We start from the raw sequence: 26,475 nt of genomic DNA, 5'->3' as shown, positions 1-26,475 counted from the left end.
TGAAGCAGCATTCCAAAGCCACTTCAAGAGCAGTGACATACAAGGAGACGGGATGACCCTCTCGATTGAGGGTGCCTTTCTCAATGACTCTGGCATTTATTACTGTGCTGAAAGTGAAACACAGTGGGTAGGTTGATGAGGCACCTGAGCACAAACCTCCCCCTGCACAAAAGTGAACGACTATCCTCCTCCTCAGCACTATACAAGGCAGGACAATACCATTGTACTCATTACTGTCTCTGCTATCTAGCCTTCCTTTCCTCCTCAGGCTCTTTCCTTCTTTGTGTCCTTCCCTCTCCACTCCCTGCCTCTCTCTTTGTTTGGTCTCATTTCGATTATATTCACCTCTGACAATTAGTCTAACCTTTTCTGCCTCCTTTCTTCTCCCTAACTTTTTTCCAGCTCTCCTCAATCCTCACTCCATAGACTTCCCTTCTTCTCATTTAAGTCCATTTTTCTGGCTTCTCTCATCAAACCTCCCTACTCTCCCTGTCCATTTGACAGCTCTCTTTCCAAATATTATAAGTAATTTTTTCTTTTTTCATTTTGTGTATGGCCAAGTATCTGCATCTTCCCCAGCCTGCTGTTCCTGCTTATTTGCTAGCAAACTTTAAGCTGGACTAGACAACAAATAGTAGAGGTCTCAGATCTAGGCTAGCTGTGGGTCTATACTGGTACTCCCAGGTGGACTTGAGAAAGTGGTATGCCAGAGGGAAAAGTGTGAGAGTGTGTGAGTGTTTGCGGTGAACTTCAAGCTGGACTAACCAATGTGAGGGTGACTGTGGAGCAGGTAAGAGTGCCCAGGATGTGTGCAGTAGTGCTGGGTGGACAGAGGAGCTGTGCCAGGTACTCTAAGGATCCACAATGGTATGTGTGTTTATGAACATAGAAAGAACTTTATGTGTGTCTTCACTATGAACTTCTATCTTTACCAACCAGAGAGGAGGAAGGGAACTCGGTTGTCTGTGTCTATGTTTACATGATGGTGTGTAAATGTTGTTGAAGGTAGCCCTTCACCAAGGCAGCCTGTGTGACTAGTTGTGTCAACATCCAGTCTGTGTGTATGTATCTGTGTGTCTCTGGGATACATGCTCAGCTTTGCTACTGGCTGAACATGTGCAAAAAGGAAAGCAGCAGCCACGTTTCCCAACCTGAGCAGATACTCCGGGTCCCCTGGCACTGGGCTGGATGCCACTGGCCAAACCAGAATGGTCCTTGAGTTGGAGCAGCTGGAGGGGGTGTCCGTGTTCACGTCATTCTTCGTTTCCACTTAAAAAGCACATTGGCCAGAGTTGTCCAAACCCAGCATATGCTGGGCATGTTTCCACATCCCTTGCCTGAACTGGGAGCTCTGTTGGCTTGAATCCGTAGACATTGAAGTTACCTCTGATCTCTTCTTTCTAAAGGGTGTATCCTGAAGAGAAAAGAAAGGGTCAGGATGTACTGACTCTCCAACGTAACCAGGGTCTGATGAGGAAAGGGTTAAGGATGAAGGCAATGCACATTATGCTGCTGAATCCTAGCATTCCTCTTTCCTTGGAGCGGGGGGAAAGGAGACAGAGTCGTGGCTTTGGCTGGAGATACAAATATCTGTTCAGGTGGGGTTGGGCATGGAGGGTTGGTACCAGATATAGAATTGAAAAGGCCACCAGGCAGTTGATCCTCATAGCAAGGCACTTCCAAATATATAGTTATATGTGGCATTAGTAACTTCTTAAGGAAAGCAAATGCTACTGAAGGATGTTCCCTCTCAGGCTTCTTCCTGAGGCTGGGATATAATTCCAGGGAAAGCCATTCCATTGAACGTGCAGAGTACTTGAGGGAAGCCATGAAGCTTATATAGCTTCAAGAACATACAGCCCTATATTTAACAAAAAACCATTTACATGAGACTAGATGGGAATACTCTAAGGTATTCCATTTTCATAACGGAAAGAAGATTCCCCAAGACACACAGATCTGTGAGATCTTCCCTTAGCCTTCCAGCAGGCTGTGCGGTGACTGAGATGGTCTCCTTCCTTAAACTACCTCCAGGTACTGGAGCTAAGTAGTGTTCTAGGGACCTTGCAGTGTAGAAGCAAGCAGCAGAATGACAGGGACAACAAAGCAGGCCATCATTCTCCAGGCTGAGCACAACAGCTTCCCCAATGCACCCACACCATATGTTCCATTTATTATTCACACAGTGTTTTTATAAACACACACAATGTGTGGAGAGGTATGCTCACAGGATGTGGTCCAACAGACGTATTACCCAGAAGACAGCACTCACACTCCTGCCTGCCCTAAGGGAGGATGTATCTTTCTCTTCCCTTGCAGTTTTTTCTCATCTTTCTGTCTTCCCCAACTCCATTCCTTCACTTCTCTCCCAAGGCCAACGGCCCCTCCCCACTTTCCGTGCTGTTTCCTTCTTCCTTCCAGACCCACACGGTTCCTGTGAAGTTAATAGCTTTCTTACAGAGCTGCAGAAGCACTCTTTAATAGTCCCACAGTGCTTACTGAAGGAGGCAGACTATAAGGAGAAGCCCTGCTGTAGGCAATGGGAAAGCAGAAGTGTGGAGGTGCTCTTCTACAGGTCTAGTGAGAAGCCGATGACCCTCACGCAGAGGCCCTTGATAGCCCAGAGCAGGCAAAATGATGGGACGCTCCCTGGCACGAAGATGGCATGAACAGCATAGGGCTGAGCAGAGAAGATACAATAGTGCAATCTGTGTGGCCAGGCCCTGTGAAATTTTGGGAAGTCCGATGTGGGAGAAATATAAAAACCAAACTCCTTGTTTGCAGGCAAACTTGATCTCCAGTAGAGAAAGAGTGAGCCAGTGCATCCACCAGAACTGGTGCCCTTAATATAAGTATGTATCAGTGGACAAGACCCAAAGTTTTTGCTAGAGACAAACATAATTTTTAGGAGCTTGATTCCCAGTTACATGCACCTGATCAGGTTTCCCAGTCAAATTTACAGCATAAAGCTTCCCATATAATATTGCAAATGGACTTCCTTTTTCCCAAGCTCTTGGGGTTATCTGAACTCTAATCAGTGCTATAGGTAAAACCTCTGTCCGTTTTAACTGTGTTTCCTGGCGCAATTTCCTAAGCTGTCCTTTCACTGTTTGGTTCATTCTCTCTACCTTGCCACTTAACTGTAGCTTCCATGGGGTATGTAGGCCCCATTTTATATTCAATATCCTCACCAATTCCTTAGTAATTACTGCTACAAAATGAGGTCCTCTGTCTAACAACATCCCTTCCAGTACTCCAAATCTCAGGATTATTTCTTTTAACAGACATCGTACTACTTTCCTAGTTTGGTTCTTCACAGGTTATCTTTTAGCCACACAGAAAAGGTGAAGGTGCCCCCCCAGTAGAAGTACATATACATAACTATATTGGTTACACCTATGTAATTCAGAAAAACTTGCCACTTCTCGCGCAGAGTGACTCCCTTTTTCACCTCTACAGAAGGAGGCTTTTTGTATTTCCAATACAAAGCTCACATATTTGAGTTATGCTCTTAGCAATTAGTAGCATTTTTTTCTCCAATGGCATCCCTTCTGACGTTTCCTACTAGAGCTTCCCAATGAAGTTGTGTCGTCCATTGTTTCATAACTACTAGGGTAATGTCCTGGATTCAGCAGGAAGAAACTTCCGCCTATTGGGTTCTGATTGGGTTTTGTGTTTGGGATTTAGGATGAGAATAATATTGATAACAGGCTGATGTTTTAGTTGTTGCAGAGCAGTGCTTACACTAAGCCAAGGACTTTTCATCTTCTCCCCCTGTCCTGCCAGTGAGCAGGCTGGGGTGCAGCAGGGGATGGCAGGGGACAGAACAAGGACAGCTGACCCAAACTGGCCAAAGGGGTATTCCATACCATATGCTGTCATGCTGAACGATTAATATGGGGTGGCTGGCAGGGGTGTGGGGACTCTACGTTTAACCCTAATCCTAGCTCTGACCCTAAGACCACATTAAGCTCACCTTGATCTCCCGTGAAATAATAATCACAATGGAAGCATTTTAGGAGACATGAACTTCCAGTAGTAGCATTTACACAACCCCACTCAAAACAGCACTTTGAGCTTTCCCTCTCTTCAAACCGTAAAACTAACACTTACACCAACCCTAACCGTAAACCCAATTATGACCCTAAACCCACAATAAACCCACCTAAGCCCTTCCATGAAATAATGCTCAGATCAGAAGCTTTTTGGGAAACCCTTAAATCCCCTGTCAGCCTTTACACAACTCAGCTTCTCCAGACTTAAGGAATGATGCATTACAACTAAGAGTAAGGCAGGCAAAAATGCCAGGAGTCCTGCATGGATGAACAAGGAGCTCCTGGCTGAACTCCACTCAACCCTTTGCCAAAATGGACTTTGAGAGGTTCTTCCTTCATCTGACTCTGGGAATCCAAACATCTATGCAGGTCCTGCTCTAATTCCCCAAACTTACCGCCCTCCAAAGGAAACAAGGTGTCTGGGCTGCTAGCCCTCACTCTAATCCACCGACCCCTTGACTTCACAGAAGTAGGCCAAGAAAGCCATCATCAAGGAAGTCCTTTCCACACCTGGTTCCGCAAAATCCTCGGAGAAAAGAAAAAAAAAATCAACACTACATGACAGTATGAAATAGCTACACTTGGGACGATGCTGACTGCCAGTTCTCCCGGTGACAATAGAGAGGAGGGGTGGATGCAACACACCTGAGAATTTTTCACATGCACTGCTGAAACAGTCATGGCTGAAACAGGGACAATTCCCATTTCTGTCAGTTCCTTTCCATTTCTCATCCCTAAAAGACAAATTCAGTCCTCCATCTTCTCCATGTAGAGTTCTCCACTCCCTTCTGCCTGGAGCCACGAGGGTCTGAGTTTGTGAAGAACTACAGATGGGAAACCAGGGCTACAAGTGGTGAATGTAGAGAAGAGGACAACTTGGAAGGACTGAAAAGGGCTGGTGTGCAGTTTTTATATTTGAACCAGTTGGGAACCTTCTAGGAGTCACAAGCTGGCAAAACACAGCCCAGGTACCTAGGACATGGACCTATCAGGATAACAAACATCCAGGATAAGGCAACACAGGAAATATCAGGAGCCAGATCTGGGATACAGACTTTGTTTGAAGTCTTTTTGGACTTGAGCAAAGCTTTTGACACAGTTTGCTATAGGATTCTACTGGACAAAATGCCCAGCATACAGCTAAACAAAACCATCATATGATGGGTGAGCAATTGGCTGACAGGTAGGGCTCAAAAGGTTGTGGTAAATGGGGCCATAGCAGGCTGGTGGATGGTCACTAGTGGGGTCCCCCAAGGCTCCATTTTGGGGCCACTCCTCTTCAATGTTTTTGTAAAAGATTTGGATGTAAGACTAGAAGGTGTTCTGAGCAAATTTGCTGACGACACCAAACTTGGAGGAGTTGTAGACTCTGCTGCGGGTGGAAAGGACTTACGGAGAGATCTGGACAGATTGGAGAGCTGGGCAAACACCAACTGCATGAAGTTTAACAAGAGCAAGTGCCGGGTCCTGCACCTGCGACGGGGCAACCCTGGCTATAAATACAGACTGGGCAGTGAGATGTTGGAGAGCTGCACCACAGAGAGGGATCTGGGGGTTGTGGTTGACAGCAAGTTGATATGAGCCAGCAGTGTGCCCCGGCAGCCAGGAGGGCCAACCCTATCCTGGGGTGCATCAACCATGGCATCACTAGTCAGTCGAGGGAAGTGATTGTCCCACGCTACTCTGTGCTGGTACAGCCTCACCTCGAGTACTGTGTGCAGTTCTGGGCACCACAGAAAAATAAGGATGTGAAACTGTTGGAGAGTGTCCAGAGGAGGGCAATGAAGACGGTGAGGAACCTAGAGGGGAAGACATATGAGGAGTGGCTGAAGTCACTTGGCCTGTTAAGCCTGGAAAAGAGGAGGCTGAGGGGGGACCTCAATGCAGTCTACAACTTCCTGATGAGGGGGAGTGGAGGGGCAGGCGCCACCCTATTCTCCTTAATTACCAGTGATAGGACCCATGGGCATGGTGTCAAGCTGAGGCAGGGGAAGTTTAGGCTTGACATCAGGAAGAAGTTCATCGCAGCACATTGGGACAGGCTCCGCAGAGAAGTACTAACTGCAACAAGCCTGTCGGAATTTAAAAAGCGTTTCAACTGTGCACTTGTCACAAGGTCTAAATTTTTTTGTAGACCTGTGTGTTTCCAGGAGTTGGACTCGATGATCCTTATGGGGCCTTCCAAGTCGGGATTTTCTAAGATAGGACAGGTTGGGGTATTCCAGCTCATTCTGTAACATGATGATTTATCATGAAATGATGGCATGCAAGTGAACTGTGCAAGACCACGGTCCCCACCTGTTGATCCAGATTCTCTCACTTAGCACCTGCATGCAGTTCTCCTTATGCCTTTCGCTGACCCTTCTTCATCTGAGAAGCATGAAGTTGTGGTACACACCATTGGAATTTTCCTTCCTGGCATCAGGAGAGGCAAATATCACCAGGGACAGGAGCACATTCCCACTTCCTTCTCTTTCCCTGTTACCAGTCAGAGCTCCAAGGCAAAGGTCCTGCCAGTTTCAAGGAGGAGGGAAAGGTTCTGTCAGGAGGTCTCAGCGAGCTGAGTTTCCCCATTCAGGAGAGCCATGTGGATGTCCTTCTGAAGAGAAACACGTGAGGGCGCTGTGGATAGCATGTTCTCCATTTCCCATGAAAATGAGAGCAGAGCAATAGGGAGCTGTCACTGGTAAAGCATGAGCAAACTGTGCTATCCAATCACTTTTAAGACAGCAGTGATGTCACCGACTGCATCCTAACTGTGTCCTCCATGCCCCTCTGTTGGCCAAGCTTATTTCTGCCAGAAAAGAAGACCAGCTTTGCTGGGGTAATTCACAGGGCAGATGGGACAATTGCAGAGATGGTCTCAGTCCTCAAGCACTTCTTGAATTTGCCGAAGTGTGCTTGTGAAGCAGAGCTGCCAAGAGGCAACACCTAACTGAGATGACCAGGGCTCCCCACCTATGTCCCGGTTCCCAGAAAGAAGCTTCCTCTGAAGGAACCCAGGCTACTGCCTGTCAGCAAAGAAGGTAGAAGGAGAAGCCGCCCCGTGCCTGATCAGAAGCACCTCCTCTCTCTCATGCCTTTCACTTTTGTCCACACTCTTTATTCTTTCTTGCTCCACATGGCAGAGCACTGACAGTTCCTGAGCTCTGCAGAGGCTTTTGGTTTTCTCTCCCGTTCCTCTCCTCAGCTCTGTGGGACCAGGACTGGAGGGAGCACTGACCCATCCTATGCCTTGCATCTGCATCACAGGGATCACTGCAGCAGCCTGAGCACTAACAGCTCTGAATGTGGTGTGACTGGCCTGTCTGGAGTGCGCAAATGCACAGGACTCTGAGCATCTCTCATCTCTGCAGTCCCTCTGCGGAGGGAACAGGTCTGGGGAAAGCAGCCAGGGAAGGGGGTTGTTTGTTTCCTGCCCCTTCTGATCCCAGCAGGAGAGATACAGTGTGGGGCAGATGGGACTGAATCCCACTGTCCTTTGTGGATTTACAAAACGTTCCCCACTCTGATACAGAGAGTAAGAGAAACTCACTGCAATGTGAATCACTGTTTCATGCAGGAAACAGGTCTGGGGAAAGCAGCCAGGGAAGGGGATTCTTCCACATGAAACCTCGGCATATTCCTATCTGTCCACTGCCAGCCTCCCCTGCTCCACACCGTTTTCTGCAGGGTTTATACTTTCCTGTAATTGCAGGAAATTATGCTTGGTCTTGTCAACTGATGCAGTTGCTCTATCATAGAAGGCCACTAGGTTGGTCAAGCACAATTTGCCCTTGATGAAGCCATACCGGCTGTATTGGATCACCTCCTTGTCCTGCACATGCCTTGATATCAGTGAGTGAGGGATTCCACCCCGGCACCTGGAATGAGGTTGTGGGTCAGAGTCTGTGTGCCTAGTACCAGCTGCTGGCGGTGGGTAGGGCCAAGTATCTGCATCCTCCCCAGCCTGCTGTACCTGTGTATTTGCTTGCAAACTTTAAGCTGGACTAGACAACAAATAGTAGAGGTCTCAGATCTAGGCTAGCTGTGGGTCTATACTGGTACTCCCAGGTGGACTTGAGAAAGTGGTATGCCAGAGGGAAAAGTGTGAGAGTGTGTGAGTGTTTGAGGTGAACATCAAGCTGGACTAACCAATGTGAGGGTGACTGTGGAGCAGGTAAGAGTGCCCAGGATGTGTGCAGTAGTGCTGGGTGGACAGAGGAGCTGTGCCAGGTACTCTAAGGATCCACAATAGTATGTGTGTTTATGAATATAGAGAGAACGTTATGTGTGCCTTCGCTAGTGAACTTCTATCTTTACCAGCCAGAGAAGAGGAAGGGAACTCGATTGTCTGTGTCTATGTTTACATGATGGTGTGTAAATGTTGTTGAAGGTAGCCCTTCACCAAGGCAGCCTGTGTGACTAGTTGTGTCAACATCCAGTCTGTGTGTGTGTATCTGTGTGTCTCTGGGATACATGCTCAGCTTTGCTACTGGCTGAACATGTGCAAAAAGGAAAGCAGCAGCCACGTTTCCCAACCTGAGCAGATACTCCGGGTCCCCTGGCACTGGGCTGGATGCCACTGGCCAAACCAGAATGGTCCTTGAGTTGGAGCAGCTGGAGGGGGTGTCCGTGTTCACGTCATTCTTCGTTTCCACTTAAAAAGCACATTGGCCAGAGTTGTCCAAACCCAGCATATGCTGGGCATGTTTCCACATCCCTTGCCTGAACTGGGAGCTCTGTTGGCTTGAATCCGTAGACATTGAAGTTACCTCTGATCTCTTCTTTCTAAAGGGTGTATCCTGAAGAGAAAAGAAAGGGTCAGGATGTACTGACTCTCCAACATAACCAGGGTCTGATGAGGAAAGGGTTAAGGATGAAGGCAATGCACATTATGCTGCTGAATCCTAGCATTCCTCTTTCCTTGGAGCGGGGGGAAAGGAGACAGAGTCGTGGCTTTGGCTGGAGATACAAATATCTGTTCAGGTGGGGTTGGGCATGGAGGGTTGGTACCAGATATAGAATTGAAAAGGCAACCAGGCAGTTGATCCTCATAGCAAGGCACTTCCAAATATATAGTTATATGTGGCATTAGTAACTTCTTAAGGAAAGCAAATGCTACTGAAGGATGTTCCCTCTCAGACTTCTTCCTGAGGCTGGGATTTAATTCCAGGGAAAGCCATTCCATTGAACGTGCAGAGTACTTGAGGGAAGCCATGAAGCTTATATAGCTTCAAGAACATACAGCCCTATATTTAACAAAAAACCATTTACATGAGACTAGATGGGAATACTCTAAGGTATTCCATTTTCATAACGGAAAGAAGATTCCCCAAGACACACAGATCTGTGAGATCTTCCCTTAGCCTTCCAGCAGGCTGTGCGGTGACTGAGATGGTCTCCTTCCTTAAACTACCTCCAGGTACTGGAGCTAAGTAGTGTTCTAGGGACCTTGCAGTGTAGAAGCAAGCAGCAGAATGACAGGGACAACAAAGCAGGCCATCATTCTCCAGGCTGAGCACAACAGCTTCCCCAATGCACCCACACCATATGTTCCATTTATTATTCACACAGTGTTTTTATAAACACACACAATGTGTGGAGAGGTATGCTCACAGGATGTGGTCCAACAGACGTATTACCCAGAAGACAGCACTCACACTCCTGCCTGCCCTAAGGGAGGATGTATCTTTCTCTTCCCTTGCAGTTTTTTCTCATCTTTCTGTCTTCCCCAACTCCATTCCTTCACTTCTCTCCCAAGGCCAACGGCCCCTCCCCACTTTCCGTGCTGTTTCCTCCTTCCTTCCAGACCCACATGGTTCCTGTGAAGTTAATAGCTTTCTCACAGAGCTGCAGAAGCACTCTAATAGTCCCACAGTGCTTACTGAAGGAGGCAGACTATAAGGAGAAGCCCTGCTGTAGGCAATGGGAAAGCAGAAGTGTGGAGGTGCTCTTCTACAGGTCTAGTGAGAAGCCGATGACAATCACGCAGAGGCCCTTGATAGCCCAGAGCAGGCAAAATGATGGGACGCTCCCTGGCACGAAGATGGCATGAACAGCATAGGGCTGAGCAGAGAAGATACAATAGTGCAATCTGTGTGGCCAGGCCCTGTGAAATTTTGGGAAGTCCGATGTGGGAGAAATATAAAACCAAACTCCTTGTTTGCAGGCAAACTTGATCTCCAGTAGAGAAAGAGTGAGCCAGTGCATCCACCAGAACTGGTGCCCTTAATATAAGTATGTATCAGTGGACAAGACCCAAAGTTTTTGCTAGAGACAAACATAATTTGTAGGAGCTTGATTCCCAGTTACATGCACTTGATCAGGTTTCCCAGTCAAATTTACAGCATAAAGCTTCCCATATAATATTGCAAATGGACTTCCTTTTTCCCACGTTTCCAGTTTCTGAAGTGCGTAAATGCACAGGACTCTGAGCGTCTCTTGTCTCTGCAATCCCTCTGTGGAGGAAACAGGTCTGGGGAAAGCAGCCAGGGAAGGGGGTTGTTTGTTTCCTGCCCCTTCTGATCCCAGCAGGAGAGATATGATGTGGGGCAGATGGGACTGAATCCCACTGTCCTTTGTGGATTTCAGAAACTTTCCACAGTCTGATACAGTGTAAGAGAAACTCACTGCAATGTGAATCACTGTTTCATGCAGGAAACAGGTCTGGGGCAAGCAGCCAGGGAAGGGGATTCTTCCACATGAAACCTCGTTGTGTTCCTATCGGTCTGCTGCCATCCTCCCATGCTCCATACCGTTTTCTGCAGGGTTTATACTTTCCTGTAATTGCATGCGTCATTCTGCAGCGTTCTCAGCCAGCCAATCCTTTCTCACTTTTCATGCCCTCTCATTGCTCTGCCCAGCCCCAGTGTGTCTCATCCTCCTTTAGTACTTTCTTGTCACATACCTCTGAGCAGCTACAAAGACAGGTCCCTGAAAGGAACAGGAAGGAACAGGTGTTTTCACATGGTTTCACGCTGGTTCTTTGTGGCCCTTCTGGCCCCGGTGGGTAAGTGAACTCAACAACCCCCTTAGCACCTGCATAGATTCCCGTGCTGCTTGACTCAGCTGGATGCCTATTTCCCAAAGCTTCCTGTGGTAAGGACAGATGTTGAAGAAGATGGGCAAGAATCCATGAGCCTCCTGCAATGTCTATTTCTTTCTTGTGTGCACAGCACCCAAGTATTTTGTCTAAGGACACAAGCTTCCCAAGAATATTTCTTGCCTTTCACCTGGATATTGGAAACTCACACACTGATCTAAAGAAGTATGCCATTCCTTCCCCTTTTCCCTAGCCTGTTTTGTTCCTTCTCATCCTTCTTTCTAACAACACACCATGCCTAGTGCATGCTTTTTCATCGTGTCTGAAGTCATGTCCTGCCCTGCTTTGTGCTTGAGTAGCTCTCCTCATCTCTCCATCAATCCGTTTCTCCCCATCCTCCTTAATGCTTCTCCTTTTCCCTTCCAGTGTTGTCTCTGGAACAGTCGCCAGACACAGTCATATGGCAAGGAGAAACCATGAATCTGACCTGCTCCAAAATGAAGTCCTCCAGTACAGTTATGTACTGGTACAAGATGCCTTTGGGAAATGGCTCTGGGCTGATCCTAGTGGCTACTGCAATAGAAGGTGGCAAAGCAAGTGTTGAAGCGACATTCCAAAGCCACTTCAAGAGCAGTGACATACAAGGAGATGGGATGACCCTCTCGATTGAGGGTGCCTTTCTCAATGACTCTGGCATTTATTACTGTGCTGAAAGTGAAACACAGTGGGTAGGTTGATGAGGCACCTGAGCACAAACCTCCCCCTGCACAAAAGTGAGCGACTATCCTCCTCCTCTGCACTGCACAAGGCAGAACAATACTTTTGCACTTGTTACTGTTCCTGCTCCCTAGCCTTCCTTTCCTCCTCAGGCTCTTTCCTTCTTTCTCTCCTTCCCTCTCCACTCCCTGCCTCCCTCTTTGTTTGGTCTCATTTACATTATATTCACCTCTGACAATTGTTCTAATCCTCTCTGTCCACCTTTTCTCTACCCACTTTTTTCCATCTTTCTTCAGTACTGGGAAGGACTGGAAGTTTGTATACACAGCCTTCCAGCTCATGCCTGTGCTTTCCCCAGTTTGCTCCTTCCTGGTGACAGAGATGGCACTTCTTTACAAGACAGTGATAGCACAGTAACAGGTTGCTCAGAAAGGTTGTGGAGGCTCCTGCTCTGGAGATATCCAAAACCCACCTGGATGCCATGATGCACAATATGCTTTAGGTGTTCCTGCTTGGCACAGGGTTTAGAATAGATGATCTTCAGAGATTCCTCCAAACTCAAACATTAGTGATTCTGTGTTTCCAGAAAGGAATTTTTCTGCACTGAACTCTGCTCGGAACCTTGCTGTGCTGGTTCTGCCAAAAAGCATGTGAGGAGAAAACCTGACCTCTGTCATTGAGTCAGCGGTAGCACTTGATGTGGTTAAAAAATCATGGAGAGCACTCAGGGTGCACAGAGGCTTGGACTCAGTGATCAAGGCCAAAGCAGCCAGAGATTTATCCCAAGTGTATGGATAAGTGTACTAGTGTCTGCCTCGCTGATGATACCAGAATGACAGCTGAACTACAACAGCAGAACTCGATAGGCACACTGGTATTGGAGAGGAAAGCTCACAAAACAAGGTCCTGTTCACTGGCTGAGATGGTGCTTTGCATGGAGAAACCTCATATGCAGATGTTTCTTTGCAAGACGAGAAGTCTGTCACAGATTTTACCCACCCTCTTTTCCGGATGTTTCCCATCTTGGAGTCTAACATCTCGTATCAGCTCTGCTGCGTGAGGATTGTGTGGAACCCTGTGCATGCACTCAGAGCTATATTGGTCACACTACAGTAATCCTGTCGTGGCCAATCTCTCAAAATCCATTCATGTTGCCAGTCTCAAAAAGCCATCTCATATGACCCTGTGGGCTGGAGTGGGGAAAGGCTGAGGATTCTCTTACCTGCACCAAGGTCTCTTGCACTCAAAGGTTATGCTGCCACCTGTCTGTTGGGGGTTTGAGAGAGAAATGGGGCATGTTTCTTTCTAGATCTCAGTAAGAAAAGTCAGGCAAGAAATGGCTAAATGAAATACCTCCTGTAAAAAGATAGAATAACAATAATAATAAGGAATGTAGATAGCAAGTAAATATTACTTCCCTCCAGATGCTGAGCACACTGCGTTGATACAGCATCAGACAGAACAGAGAGGGTTTCTCTCACAGCATGCTGTGTAATTTCCATCCATGGAGAGAGGTTCCAACTTTTTGGTCCTTCAAGCTATTGCAAGTTTTCTTACAAGGAAACAACTATATTCCTAAAGGATGTTTGCATGTGGACTGCTTATTGAACAGTCAGATAAAGGCAAGGCCATAGCGTTGGTGCAAGCACTGGTACCAAGTGGGGGCTTCCTGCAGGCTTTTCTGTTACAATGAGCTGAGTTCATTCTGTGGCCAAGGGAAATGTGCGACCAACATAGCCTGAAAGGCCAAGCTGTACGTACAGCACAGCACAGCACAAGTTTGTACCTCTTCAGGATAACTGACCACTAGTCTCTGAGTGTCACCTTCAATCCAGTTTCATATCCACTGTTTCCAGTTTCATGTCCACCCTTCAAATCCATCTGTCTCCAATTTGGAGATCAGGATGTCGTGTGGGACCTTGTCAAAGGCCTTAGAGAAGTCCAGGTAGATGCACTGGCTGGATGCCATTGGCCAAAGCAGACTGGTCCTTGAGTTGGAGCAGCTGGAGGAGGTGTCCATGTTCATGTCATTTCCATTTCCACTTAAAAAGTACATTGGCCAGAGTTGTCCAAACTTTGATCTCTTCTTTCTAAAGTGTATATCCTGAAGAGAAAAGAAAGGTTCAGGATGTATTAACTCTCCAACATAATCAGGGTCTGATGAGGAAAACGTTAAAGATGAAGGCAATGCACATTATGCTGCTGAATCCTAGCATTCCTCTTTTTTTTTTTTTTTTTTTTTTTTTTTTTGGGTGGGGGGGCGTGGTGAAGGGAGACAGAGTCATGGCTTTGGCTGGAGATACAAATATCTGGCCATGTGGGGTTGGGCATGGAGGGTTGGTACCAGATATAGAATTGAAAAGGCCGCCAGGCAGTTGATCCTCATACCAAGGCACTTCCAAACATGAGGAAAAATGAGGCATTTATAATTTCTTAAGGAAAGCTAATGCTACTGAAGGATGTTCCCTCCCAGGCTTCTTCCTGAGGCTAGGATTTAATTCCAGGGAAAGCCAGTCAACTGAAGGTGCAGAGTACTTGAGGGAAGCCATGAGAGGCTGTTGAGCCAGAGGAAGAACGTGGGCCCTGGATGCAAGGCCACATCAAGCTGGAGATTACCCCTTCTCCCTATTAGTGTGGGAAATGCCTGACCAGATGGGGGACTGATGAGGATGTGAAGAAGCTGAGTGTAACGGAATGAAGATCCCCCAAGACACGCAGATCTGTGATATCTTCCTTTAGCCTTCCAACAGGCTGTGTGGTGACTGAGATGGTCTCCTTCCTTTGACCTAACTCCAGGTACTGGAGCAAAGTAGTGTTCTAGGGACCTTGCAGTGTAGAAGCAAGCAGCAGAATGACAGGGACAACAAAGCAGGCCATCATTCTCCAGGTTGAGCACAACAGCTTCCCCAATGCACACACACCACATGTTCAATTTATCAGTCACACAGAGTTTTATAAACACACATTTATGAACATGTGCTATCTGTGGGGAGATATATAACATCTCCTTTTCCTCTGTGTCAGTTTCCTATCTCTCTGCCTATTATTCCTTTTTGAAATCCTATACCACATGTCAATGTGTGGACTTGAACCATGGCCACTGCAAGCAGACTTACTTGCATTTGTGTATTCTTCTGTTTCTGTTTTTGTCTTTTCTCCTTTCTACTTCATCTCAATTATTATATACCTTATATGCTGCCTCAGTTAATTAAGAAATAGACATTCCTGAAATTCAGAGTTAATTAGTTACCAGTATCACCATCATGTTCCTGTTATTGCACACATACACACATATTAAGACAGATGTGCAGAGTTTGTACCACACTATTTTGTGTATTTCCTACTGTTCCTAGGCAGCCAACAGCTTTTTCACATTTTGGGCGGTCTCACATTGCTCCACCCCCTCTCTCGCCCCCCAGCACAGTGCATCCATTCCTTCCTCAGCATTTCCTCATCATACCTCTTTCTGCATGAAAGGTCACTGCTGCCACAAGGCAGCCTTTCTCCATGGTTCCCTGCTGGTTTCTTGTGGCCATCCTTGTCTCTGTAGGTAAGTAAATTTTCCTCTCCCTTCAGAATATTAATTGGTTCTTCTGCTACTGCCTCAGTGCTCAGTTGTTGGCAGTGCTCCTTTCCCCATGGCTTTCTGGGGGAATATGGACAATGAATGAGGTGAAAAGATTTTCCTCAGCCTCTTACTCAGAAAACTCAACAAGTCTATCTATTCAGTGTTTCTGCCGCATTTTGATAAAACAACTGAGAGCACTTAAGTTATTATTAAATATACATATTTAATTTCTAGTACATTTGAAATTGTTTTTTCTTTCTCCTATATGTCTCTGTCAGAGAAATGGGACACTGTCCCATATCCTTGCTGACATTTTTATACCACCCCATCCCATGTCATACTTCAGGGATCACAGAATCACAGAACCACAGAATTTCTAGGTTGGAAGAGACCTCAAGATCATCGAGTCCAACCTCTGACCTAACGCTAGCAGTCCCCACTAAACCATATCCCTCAGATGTGTCTTTGCATCCCTTTCAAACTATTTCACTCATCACATTTCCTTTCTTTTTTTTTTTTTTTCAGGATGGGCCCTTCAGCAATCACCAGACACAGTTGTCTATGAGGGAGACGCTCTGATTCTGAACTGTTCAGAAAAAAAAGAGAGTGCACTCTTGACCATGTACTGGTACAAGCTGCCTGTCGGGAAGAATGCCACTCTGCAGCTGATCGTAAATTCAGTGGAAGGTGGCAGAGCAGAGATTGAAAAGGAATTCATACACCACTTCCAGAGTAGTGGGACTAAGAGCAGCTGCTTGTCGTTGGAGACAACTCATGTCCTACTTAATGACTCAGGCACTTATTTCTGTGCTAAGCAAGATACACTGTGAAACAACAGCTGGAGGAGCATACCAAAAACCTCTCCCTGAAAAAGGAGATCTGTGTCAAGCCCATACAGCCCTTTATTTAACAGTAAAACCATTTTCTGCTCTCACCCTCCAGCTCTGTCTACTTAAGGAAAGTGGTGTTTTACTTTGTCTCTTCTGTTCGTTCTCTAGTGTTTTTTTTTTTTTTTATATATATATATATTTTTAAGTTTTCTCTACTTTTTTTTTTCCCCTATATTTTCCTATCCCCAAATCACTTTTTGCCCTAGCTTTCTTGTACTCAGCTCTCTCCTCATTTCTCTGTCATCCATAGATTTCTCTTCACTTTCTTCTCTAGTCTTCTCTCTGTACCCCTCCTCTTTCTTCTTTGTCCTCTGTGACACCTGTCTCCCACCAATTTCCTTAATCCTCTTCCTTTTCTTATTGTTTTCTACATGTTGAATTAACTCACAGACATGCAGGATGTGGAATTAGTTCACATAGATTTTCTTCCACCAGCTGAAAAGCCAAGTTTTTTTTTTTTTTTTTTAAAGCCAGGAAATTAATTAAAGTCAATAATTAATTAGTTACTGGTATCCCCATCATGTTCCTGTGATTGCACACACACACAAATACTAAGACAGATGTGCAGGGTTTGGACCACCCACTAGCTTTTCAGATTTTGGGTGGTCTCACATGTCCTTTCTACAAACTATTGAAGGCCAAGGGACAGATATGAATCTCCCTAGAGCTTTGGGCAAATACATGAGGGATAAAAACAAAAAGGGAGGCAAAAGTGAAACCTCAGTAATATTGGTTGGAAGAAGCAACATCAGGACTAACGAAGAAGGTTACTGCAATCAAAGACCTCCACTTCAATCAAAGTGTTAGTAAGAAAAGAATCAGCTACAACATCCTATGTTCTTGGCACCCTAAGTTCTTTATTCAGAAAAGAACATAGAGCAGTATTAGTTAAGACTAGCTTAAGTCTAGCTTTAGGATGACTCTAGCTAGGGCACACTTGGCAGACTAGAAAAATCAGACTGATCATGAGGTGATGTCTAGTCACAGTTTTTGCTTTCAGGAAAAGAAGTCTGGCAGGGATACCTCCCTTTCTTTAATTTGGAAGTGAATTAGGAAGTACTGCCAGGAAGGTTGAACTATAGGGAATATGATTCGCTAACCAGAAAACTGAAGAAACTAAGATGTGACTAAGCACATTTGTTTGTGTCTCCACTATCTTTGCTTCTGTCTGACACAAGTTCTGAGTTGTGAGGTATAGGCATCTTTCACTATTGAGAAGGTCTCTCGAGAATGGAACATATGTTTACATTTAAAAGAATGTAAATGTACTAGCTCTGGCAAGATGTCCCAAGTCATTTCCACAGGCAAGCAAATATCCCCTAGGTCCATGCCTGTTAGCTCCAATGCACAATGATGAAATGACTGACAGTACAACATTCAGGGAGCATTTTTTTGGTCTGCAGACAGTCCCACATTTTTGTCAATGAGATCAGAACTGTGCCTCTCTTGCAGACAGGCTAAGCAACACTTAACAGCCACATGAATGCTTGGCTTTGCTTTTAGTGGCTCACTAACAAGGGTATCAAAGGTGAGCTGTCTCTTCTCCCTCCTCTAAACAAGCTTGATGGACGAACCAGAACACTTCACCCCTCGTCCCTTCATCTAAACCAGAACACAAATTAACCCAGAATTATTACAGTCTTTGACAATATCCAGGCCATGCATTGCTGGTTACCTCTCCCAAGTATCATCCTTACCTCAAGTTGCCCTACATTGGGAACCGAAAAGGACTGTTGTGGTTTAACAGTGATAGACAGCTAAGTACCACAAAACCTCTCGCTAAACAGGGCCTCAATAAATGTAGCGGATGTTCAGGAAGACGAATGCTTTCATAACGGAAGTACCCTCTTCTTTCTCTCCTTGCCTCCTTTCCCCCGCTTTTATTGCTGAGCTTGATGTCATATAGAACGGAATATCCTTTTGGTCAGTTTAGTCTTGCCCACCCCCAGCTTACTGACCTTTGGTGGCAGTAGGGGGGCAGAACTGGAGATAGAGCCTTCATGCTGTGCAAGCACTGTGCAGCAATAGCCAAAACATTGGTGCGACACCAACACTGTTCTAGTTACAAGAACAATGCAGAGCACTACAAAGGCCGCTGTGTGAAAAGTTCTGCCCCAGTCAGATGCAGTCAGCAAAAAAGGGAACAACTTTGTTGGCTGTCTCTTCATGGCACTGTTCACTAGTGGCACAAGTAGTTCTCTAGCCACGTAAGAGGTGAGAGCCTGAGGACATTCCAACAATTTGAGAATCAAGTCTGACATGTCATCTGGAAAGTCGAATTTCTTCTTTACCCACTGAAAGCCCTGACACGTGGGTGGACAGTGACAGAGATCTGGGACTGTTCCCAAACTTCTCTTCTCCACATGCCTGTCCCTCTTAGTTGAGAATGTACTCTGACTGCTGATATAAAAGTTTATTTTCCATTTTTTTTCCAGTCCATTTTGACTCATCCTCCCCATGGTCCTCCAACTTCTTTTGTCCCCTAACATACCAGGCAAAGATATTAAACAGTCTCCACTTGCAGTGGTCAGGGAAGGAAAGACTGTGACTTTCAATAGTTGCAAATACTCTAAAGGGAAGGATGCCCTGACTTTTCTGAAAAAAAAAAAAAAAAAAGGAAAAAAAAAAAAGGAAAAAAAAAAAAAGGAAAAAAAAAAAAAAAGGATTCGAGGGCAGATTCTGAGAAGGAAATCAAGAAGAACTTCCAGAACAATGCGACACAAAGCTGTGGTTTGTTATCATTTGTATATTGTGCTGTTCCCCGACTCAGGCAACCATTACTCTAAGCATCTGATAGAGCACAAACCTCTCTAAGTGAAAACAGTATTTGTTCCTTCAAGCCCTGCTCTTCTCCTCTCCTTTTCCTCCAGTCCTGGCAGTCCCCAGTTACTCTTGCACTTGTTCCCATTTCTCCCTGTCTCTGTTTTTTCTTTTTACTTTATTTTGTTTATTTGTTTTTAGAAAGCTACATAGTCCACTTCTGCAGCTTTTTCATGGACTTTCCCAGTGCCAGTTAGGGTTAGGGGAATTTAAAACCAGAACCCAGAACAATCTGTTCTTTTGACTGGTCCAGGAAAACTAAGCCCAGCACACCCTGTTAACTGAGAAAAATGGTATAGACAGGAGCCCCAATTAGTAAAAATAGCCTCACTAGGTCATATCATTGGTACATTAAGAAAACTAGTCCTAGGAAGAGGTTGCTTTCATTTCCCAAGTACAGCTCTCAGGAATTCTGCACCAGGAAAAGTTTAGACATATGGCTGGGGGCCAGGGTTGATGGGGAGAGTTCATGTTCTGACTGCTATTCTCTCCCGTAGGTGTATGCTGCTGCCTGAGTGTTCACCACACTCTTTCAGATGTTTCAAGGAGATGTATAGCACCTGAGTACATGCTGATAAACAGAAAGCATCTTCTACTCCAAAATGGTTGTACACAACAGATTCAAAGACTCCTGAAGATGATGCTACAAAATGTTCCAAGGTTCTTCTAGCTGATAGGAACTACAAACATTTAATATGTTTCTGTGGTGGTTTTACCTTGCTTGGCATCAGAACTCTACCACAGACACCCTCTCACTCTCTGTCTGTAGAAGAGGAAGGGAAGAATAAAGTATGCTCGAAAGAAAACAAACAAAAAAACAAAAAAAGAAAACCACAACTTATGGTTGTGAAAAAATTAATTAAAGGGAAAAGGAAGAAAACAAACAAACAAACAAAAACAATAAGCAAAGGCCACATGGAAGCACACACAGAGAGAAAATAAATTACACTCTATTTCCCATCAACGCATGATAGTTGGCCACACCCCAGAAAGCATTGCCTCAGTACATGTAGTAGCTGTTTGGGAGGACAGACATTTTTGTAACAAGAGCCCTGCCACTCCCCGCTTCTCCTTTCCCACCTTTTATTGCCAAGTGTGACATCATATGGTATAGAATATCCTTTTGGTCAGTTTAGGACAACTGTTCTGGTGATGTTCCTCACCATCTCTTGCCCACCCCCAGCCTGCTCATTCTTGCAGGTTGTGGGCTTGGAGGGAGTCCTGATGCTGTGCTAGTATTGGTCAACAATGGACAAAACACTGGTGTGATACCAATGCTGTTCTAGCTACAAGTGCAGCCACAGCACTGTATGGGTCACTGTAGTGAAAGTTAAGTCCACCCCTGCCAGACCCCGTACATTTCCCCAGAGTGTTCTGTGTCTCTGTCCTCTACATGATAACCCATGGAAGTACCCAGAGGAACTCTGCACAAAGAAGGTCTGCCTGAAAGCCTTTATTTTTTGATAAGTTTTGTATGTCCAATTCTAAAACAGAAGAAAATGATAAGGAGAAAAAGCAGGTCACATAGAAGACAGTGTCTCAGTTGGCAGCAATAGTTGATTGGATCCAGGAGACATAATTGCAAACCTTAGTGTAAACTCCAGGATAGCCTTTCTGTGCACATCCAATGCCCCAGGAAACAATACCTTGGAGTTGCCCATTGCAGACTACTGGACCACCAGAATCCCCCTATGCAGATAAAGGATACAGACATTCAGCAAACATTTTCAGCATAAACAATAAGCCAGATGTCTCAGAAAACACTGAAATTCTGGAGAGCTCTGCTGGGCTTTTTTCACACAGAAACTCTACAATCATCATTTCAGATTACCACTCTAGACTTGATGCTAGTGTGCCTTACTTTAGCTTAGTATAGCTAAGAGTGAGTAAGCTGCCTGTTTTTCACAGATGCAGTTCTTGGTTGATGCTCAGGAAATTTGTGTTTTACACATTATTCTGTCAAATATTTCCCTGGAGTTAGGCATAAGTAACACGCAGAGCAATTTCCAGTTGTGTTCATTTACCAGACTTCTTGGAGATTGACATACTGGGTATTTCATTTTTAGCGAGTCCAAAAGCAACCTTTGCATCCTAAGCTCTATATCCACTGTGATTATTATTGATTCTGTGGTGCAGCACTCCTCCATTTTCAGAGGCCTAAAGTGCAGAAGGTGGCATACTCTGCTTATGGAGAATTAAGCCAGAGAGGTGCATCATGTCCCCAAAACAAAAACAAAACAACTCATCAACAACAAAAGAAAATGCCCAAGAAGGACAAATTGAATGAAAAACCTAACCTGCTCAGTAAGTAACCTCTACCCTAAGCCTCCACTGTTAGTCAAAAAACAGGGTTCAAACATGCCACTGAGGATAGCAGCTTCTCTAACATGATATCCTCTTCCACTAGCAAACTGCAGGAGAGATACACGTAGGAGAGGCAGATGTTTTACCTGGCAGGAGTCTTTCCCTCCTTCCAGGTATCCTACACATATCATGTTGCTAGTAATTTGGCCGGGGTAGGCACTGCTGCACTGGCTTGAGGAGAGTACAGGAGCTTTCAGGCACTGCAAGTTATCTGGATACAGACCTACAAGAAAATAGAGAAATGTCTGATGACATGTCTGATTTGATTTCAGAGCCCGGAGAAGCCATCTTTCTTCTCAGAAAAGTCATTGCTCAACACCTTAATTTATTAGTCCTCATTTTTCCTCTGAAGGAAAATCACAGCCTGGATTCTATCTAGGTGGAAGAGATTCTGCCCATGGGTCCACTGTTCTACATTTCAGCTACATAAACATTTGTGATATCTAGAAAACCATCAACTGGCAAGTGTGGAACTAAGAGCTATTCCTTTAGTGCATATGTTGGAGAAAACATGGGTCTGAGGAAAAGCATCCTCTCCTCTGGTGTAGGTTTGGTGGTTTTCAGAGAATTAGATAGCAGCCACCATCTGCACTTCTGACTATTGGTGTAAGAGAGTGGAGCTCTCTTGTAGCAATTTTATATGAACACATTTTTATCATGTTCTCAGAGAACTGGCAACTCTATTAACATTAGCTAAATTGCTAGCGCTTGGCACTGCATAGTGCCAAGGCACATAATGTATGGTAATTTGGCATCCTAGTGAAGGGCACTTGGATGACCTAAATTATTCCATTTTCATAACATAGAAGAAGAGGAAGGACCAGGCTTGCCGTTAGAGCATTTAAATGGTTACTGTCCTACACAGATCATTTACAGTCATTCCTCAAAAAGGCCTAACCTGCAGCAATATTCTGTTCTTTACCCTGTACTGTTTGGACCTAATTGTGAGGTCTTAGAATGGCCCTCAGAATGCTGTACATTCTCTCTGAGCACTCACTGCCACTGCTGAGTGTGTTGCCCCATCCAGAGATTAGGCATGTGGTGCCAGTGGCCACACAGCTGGTAGGAAGAGGAACTGTGTTGACATAGGAGTTGAGTGTGGCTGCTTTGGAAAGTTTGATGAGCATAATGTCGTTGTCCAGCGTGTAGGCGTTGTAGCCAGAGTGGCGGATGACTTTAGATGAACTTATGGTCTGCTCAGTGCCTTCTTTGGTTGCCAGGTTGTGTTCCCCAAGTTTCACTTGGATGGAACTGGAAAAGATAAAGAATGTCATGTACTTTACAGTTACTGACATTGTAGTTTGTAGAATCCTCCCTGTAACTGTATGCACTAGCTTCAACATCATTAAAGTAGTAGCTTTTTTCACTCAGGGTATCTTTATTGTCCTGCAATAGCTCCTGGGCATCCTCAGTGAGATCTTATGCACACCCAGTTCAGCTGGTGAATTCAGGAAGGATTACTTTTCTGAGCTGGGTCAAATTAAATATATTACAGTGCCTTATACAAACTTTCTGGAAAAAGACAAACTGGTACCACCAAGAGGTCATTCCTCTTCTTGTTCTCCAGTAACTAAGTCATAATAAGATTAATGCAATTTACAAGAGACCACAGCCCATAAATTGTTGTTAGATAATCACATTGTCATTTCAGAAAGTAACCTGCATTCACAGAAACATTTGCAAAAATGGAAAACCCCATATGATGCCCCAGCCCAGCTTTCTGAATGAACCATCCATTCCTTGATTGTCTCCTGTCAGAACAGGGTCAGTTGCATATTTGAATCTCATACATATTAGAATCTCACTGTTAAAAGTGAACTGGAAGAAATAGGTTATGGAAGAATATATTTTTTTCACTCACGACTTGTAGCAGTGAGCCGCTGACAGGACCCACTGGCTGCTGATGAGAGAACCTCCACAGAAGTGATACCCAGAATTCAGGGACACCTGATATGGAACAGAGTTCTTTGTACAGGTGTAGCCTCCCACAATCTTGTCATCATCATCATCACTGATGGGGAAGGCAACTGGGAGATAAGAAGTAGCATATGTAAACATCTGACATAAGGAACTTTGTGGTGCTGTGATTGCCTGAAGCATCTCTTTTGTAGGCTCTGGTCCTATTAAAACGCACAGTGGCAGTGGTGGGCAAGTCTAACAGACATTTGTTTACTGTTCCCTATAATAAGCTGATTGAACTTAGATTGGTAGCTCATCTATTTGCATCTAAAGCACAGGCTGCTGGTCCCAGGCTGAAACTAAGAATACAGAAATGTTTTTGTTGGACAGGATCAAGGGTCTGTTTGTCCCAGGATCCTTGTGGTGGTTTTACTCAGGTGGGTAGCACAGTTCCACCACGGCCGCACTCTCATGCCCTCTCTTCAAAGATGAGGGGAAGCAGGAAGCAGGCCCTGGGAAGCAGCACCTCAATACACATAGTGGTTGTTCGGGAGAAGACGCTTCCACAACAAGAGCCATCCCCTCTCCTTCCCCTTTCCCACCTTTTATTGCTGAGCGTGACATCAGGTGATATGGAATATCCCTTTGGTTGGTTTAGGTCAGCTGCCCCGGCAATGTCCCCTCCCCATCACTTGCCCACCCCCAGCCTGCTGGCTCTTGGGGGCTTGGAGGGAGTCCTGATATGGTGCCAGTATTGTGCAGCAATACACAAAACACTGGTGTGATACCAGTGCTGTTCAAGCTACAAGTGCAGAGCACAGCACTGTATGGGCTACTGCAAGGAAAGTTAACTCCATCCCTGCCAGACCCAGCAAAATCCTGTCTGCAGGAGTAGTCAATAGCAGACTGAGTCAAAGTACAGGATAAGTCTGCAGTGGTATTTCCTTGGAACACTCCTCGGTATTCCAAGAAATAACAACAGCAGGACTTCCTGAGCAAGACATATTATCTTTGTACTTCATTTTTCTTGACGGTCATGAATTTATAAAGTCAGTTATTGAAACTATATAGTAATTTCAATATTCCTGGGTCAAGAACCCTTATGAGGGCATTCATTCCACAGTCTGTGAAACAAACTATCCTGAACAGATATGTAGCAGTCAAAAGAAGTTGCAGTGCTCTTTCTTAAAACTTTTGCAAGGTGTAATTGGACTTAACTTTTTCACAAGAGACTACCTTGCAAATTTCTTCAGAAATAACCTTCATTATACATTACAAAAGTAAATTTAAAAATATACTCACCAGCCACACCAACAAAGGCGACAAACAGTATGTATTTCATGATCTTGACACAGCCTCAAGCCCAGACTGGTGGACTGGAAATGTAACCTGCTGGAAATATATTTTCTGAAATGGCCTTATCTGTGGCCCAAGGTTTTCTCCAGGGAAAAATACACAGTGGAAAATTTGAAGATCCAAATGCAGATATTAAAAGGAAGTGGCAGAAGGTAAAAATAACTTATCAGCTAAGCACAAACCTTTCTTAAGATAGCTCTCTTAAATTATTTCAAAGAGTAACCTTCAGTATAAAAATATATTTTGGCTTTGGAAGTTGTGTATTTGTTTGTCCTTCTCACTTTTGCATGCAGCACTTGTTGATAGCAAACCTTTGAGATTCCTCTGCATTTATGAAGTCATTTTTAAGAACATATGCTTTTTCCATAAGCTGAATATTGTAGGTAAAAAACTATAGGACAATTTACATTTATTTTAAAAACAAAAAACAACCAAGTAAACAAACCAACCAACCAAACAACAAACAAACAAAAGTGAAACTTTGTGTTCTCTTAAGTTTACTTTAAAAAAATAATTTCCTTAATTATCTTGTCTTCTCATCTATACAGAGTGCTTACTAAAAATTATTCATCAGTAATTTCAGTAAGAGAGTATGAGAAAGCTATTCTGTATAATCCACCACTTCTTAAGATAAATTTTCCAAATGTGGGAATGCTCACCAGTTTTCTTTGAAAGCATTTTTCTCATCTAATCTAAATGATCATAATAGATTAAGCAGTGAATCACATTTTCTATTTCATTTTGGAATATTCTACATATAGTGGCTTTTGCACAGAAAAAATTCCGTATAAATTGATATTTATTGATATAATGTATGTGAACAAAAATACTGTGTTCACAAATAATGAGATTTCCTGAGATTCTTCTCTGAATGTGTGATAATTTCTTCTACGATAATGAGCTCCTTAAAGCTTAATGTGTTAGGCAATTAACAATTTTCCAAGCAGCTGCCATGCCAGTTCCTGAAAGACATCAGAAAATCTCAAGTATCCATTAACAGAAGTAATATACATTGTGATGCTAAAATAGAATGAGAGACTAAATTAAAATTATCTTTTTATGGGGTATCGGGGAATACTCCGCACTATTGGATTAATTTTCTTGGGCTTTAATAAGCATACAGTTTTCTTAAAAAACTCTTAATATGAAAAACAAATAAGGATTAGAGATATCTTCTGGAAAAGGAATTATAATGTTAATGGTAGTAAGCATGGTAGAAAGTATCAAGCAATCTAAGTACATCACACACAAATAGGGCAAAAGCATTTCCACGCTGAAATAGTGTTTATTTTGATTCTGCTGTGGATTTTTAATTTCATTCATAAAGACGTACCACTGCAATAGAGAATGGCTGTCATCAGGCATTTTAAATGTTGTTTCTCATGAAAAATCTGATAACTGATTTTGGTAACTTACAGGCTACAAAGGCTATCTCCCGTTCCTATTTTGCACATTTATTTATGCTAGTTTACATAGCAAGTTTCTTCTCCCTCCTCCGACCATGCTTCATGGACAAATCAGAGCATGGGGGGGCATCAGTCTCTAGCCTCTTCTCTCTTAATGCACACTGTTCTGGAACAGCTGCTCCTAACCATGCTGACCATTTTGCTTGCTCTTCTGCCCGGTGAGAGACAACAGATCCATCTGCAGCATCATCCAGGCCATGCTGGACTGGTGTGAGTTGAAGGGCCATTTTTGGCCACTGTCCATACTTCTCCTTTCCACTTTTTCTCTCTGACTCATGCAGGTGCTGGGGTCAGAAATCTCATCACACAATGGCCA

The 26,475-nt window shown here is 44.4% G+C and overlaps 1 protein-coding gene and 1 gene segment (V, D, J or C); one reads left to right on the top strand and one right to left on the bottom strand.

Moving 5' to 3' along the window:
• Positions 1-26,475, top strand: part of LOC311426057 (T-cell receptor beta-1 chain C region-like) — an 82,688-nt gene that overhangs the window by 18,609 nt on the left and 37,604 nt on the right.
• LOC311426279 (trypsin I-P1) lies at positions 20,512-24,789 on the bottom strand. The gene is made up of 5 exons (XM_084502550.1): positions 24,640-24,789; positions 23,300-23,465; positions 22,436-22,689; positions 21,525-21,661; positions 20,512-20,763 (listed from the first exon to the last, which is right to left on the bottom strand). The coding sequence occupies exons 1-5, from the start codon at positions 24,677-24,679 to the stop codon at positions 20,614-20,616; spliced, it is 747 nt and encodes a 248-aa protein (XP_084358676.1). The 5' UTR covers positions 24,680-24,789; the 3' UTR covers positions 20,512-20,613.

Source organism: Aythya ferina (assembly GCF_964211825.1).
Source record: "Aythya ferina genome assembly, chromosome: 1".
Lineage (NCBI taxonomy): Eukaryota > Metazoa > Chordata > Aves > Anseriformes > Anatidae > Aythya > Aythya ferina.
This window is presented reverse-complemented; position numbering and strand designations above follow the sequence as displayed.

Bases quoted from the DNA above. Each gene is read 5' to 3' on its own strand.
- LOC311426279 (XM_084502550.1), bottom strand. From the start codon at position 24,679: ATGAAATACATACTGTTTGTCGCCTTTGTTGGTGTGGCTG. The intron at 22,690-23,299 runs GTGAGTGAAAAA...TATCTTTTCCAG, and splicing joins GCGGCTCACTGCTACAAGTC to TTCCATCCAAGTGAAACTTG. The intron at 20,764-21,524 runs GTAAAACATCTG...TTATCTGCATAG, and splicing joins GAGGGAAAGACTCCTGCCAG to GGGGATTCTGGTGGTCCAGT.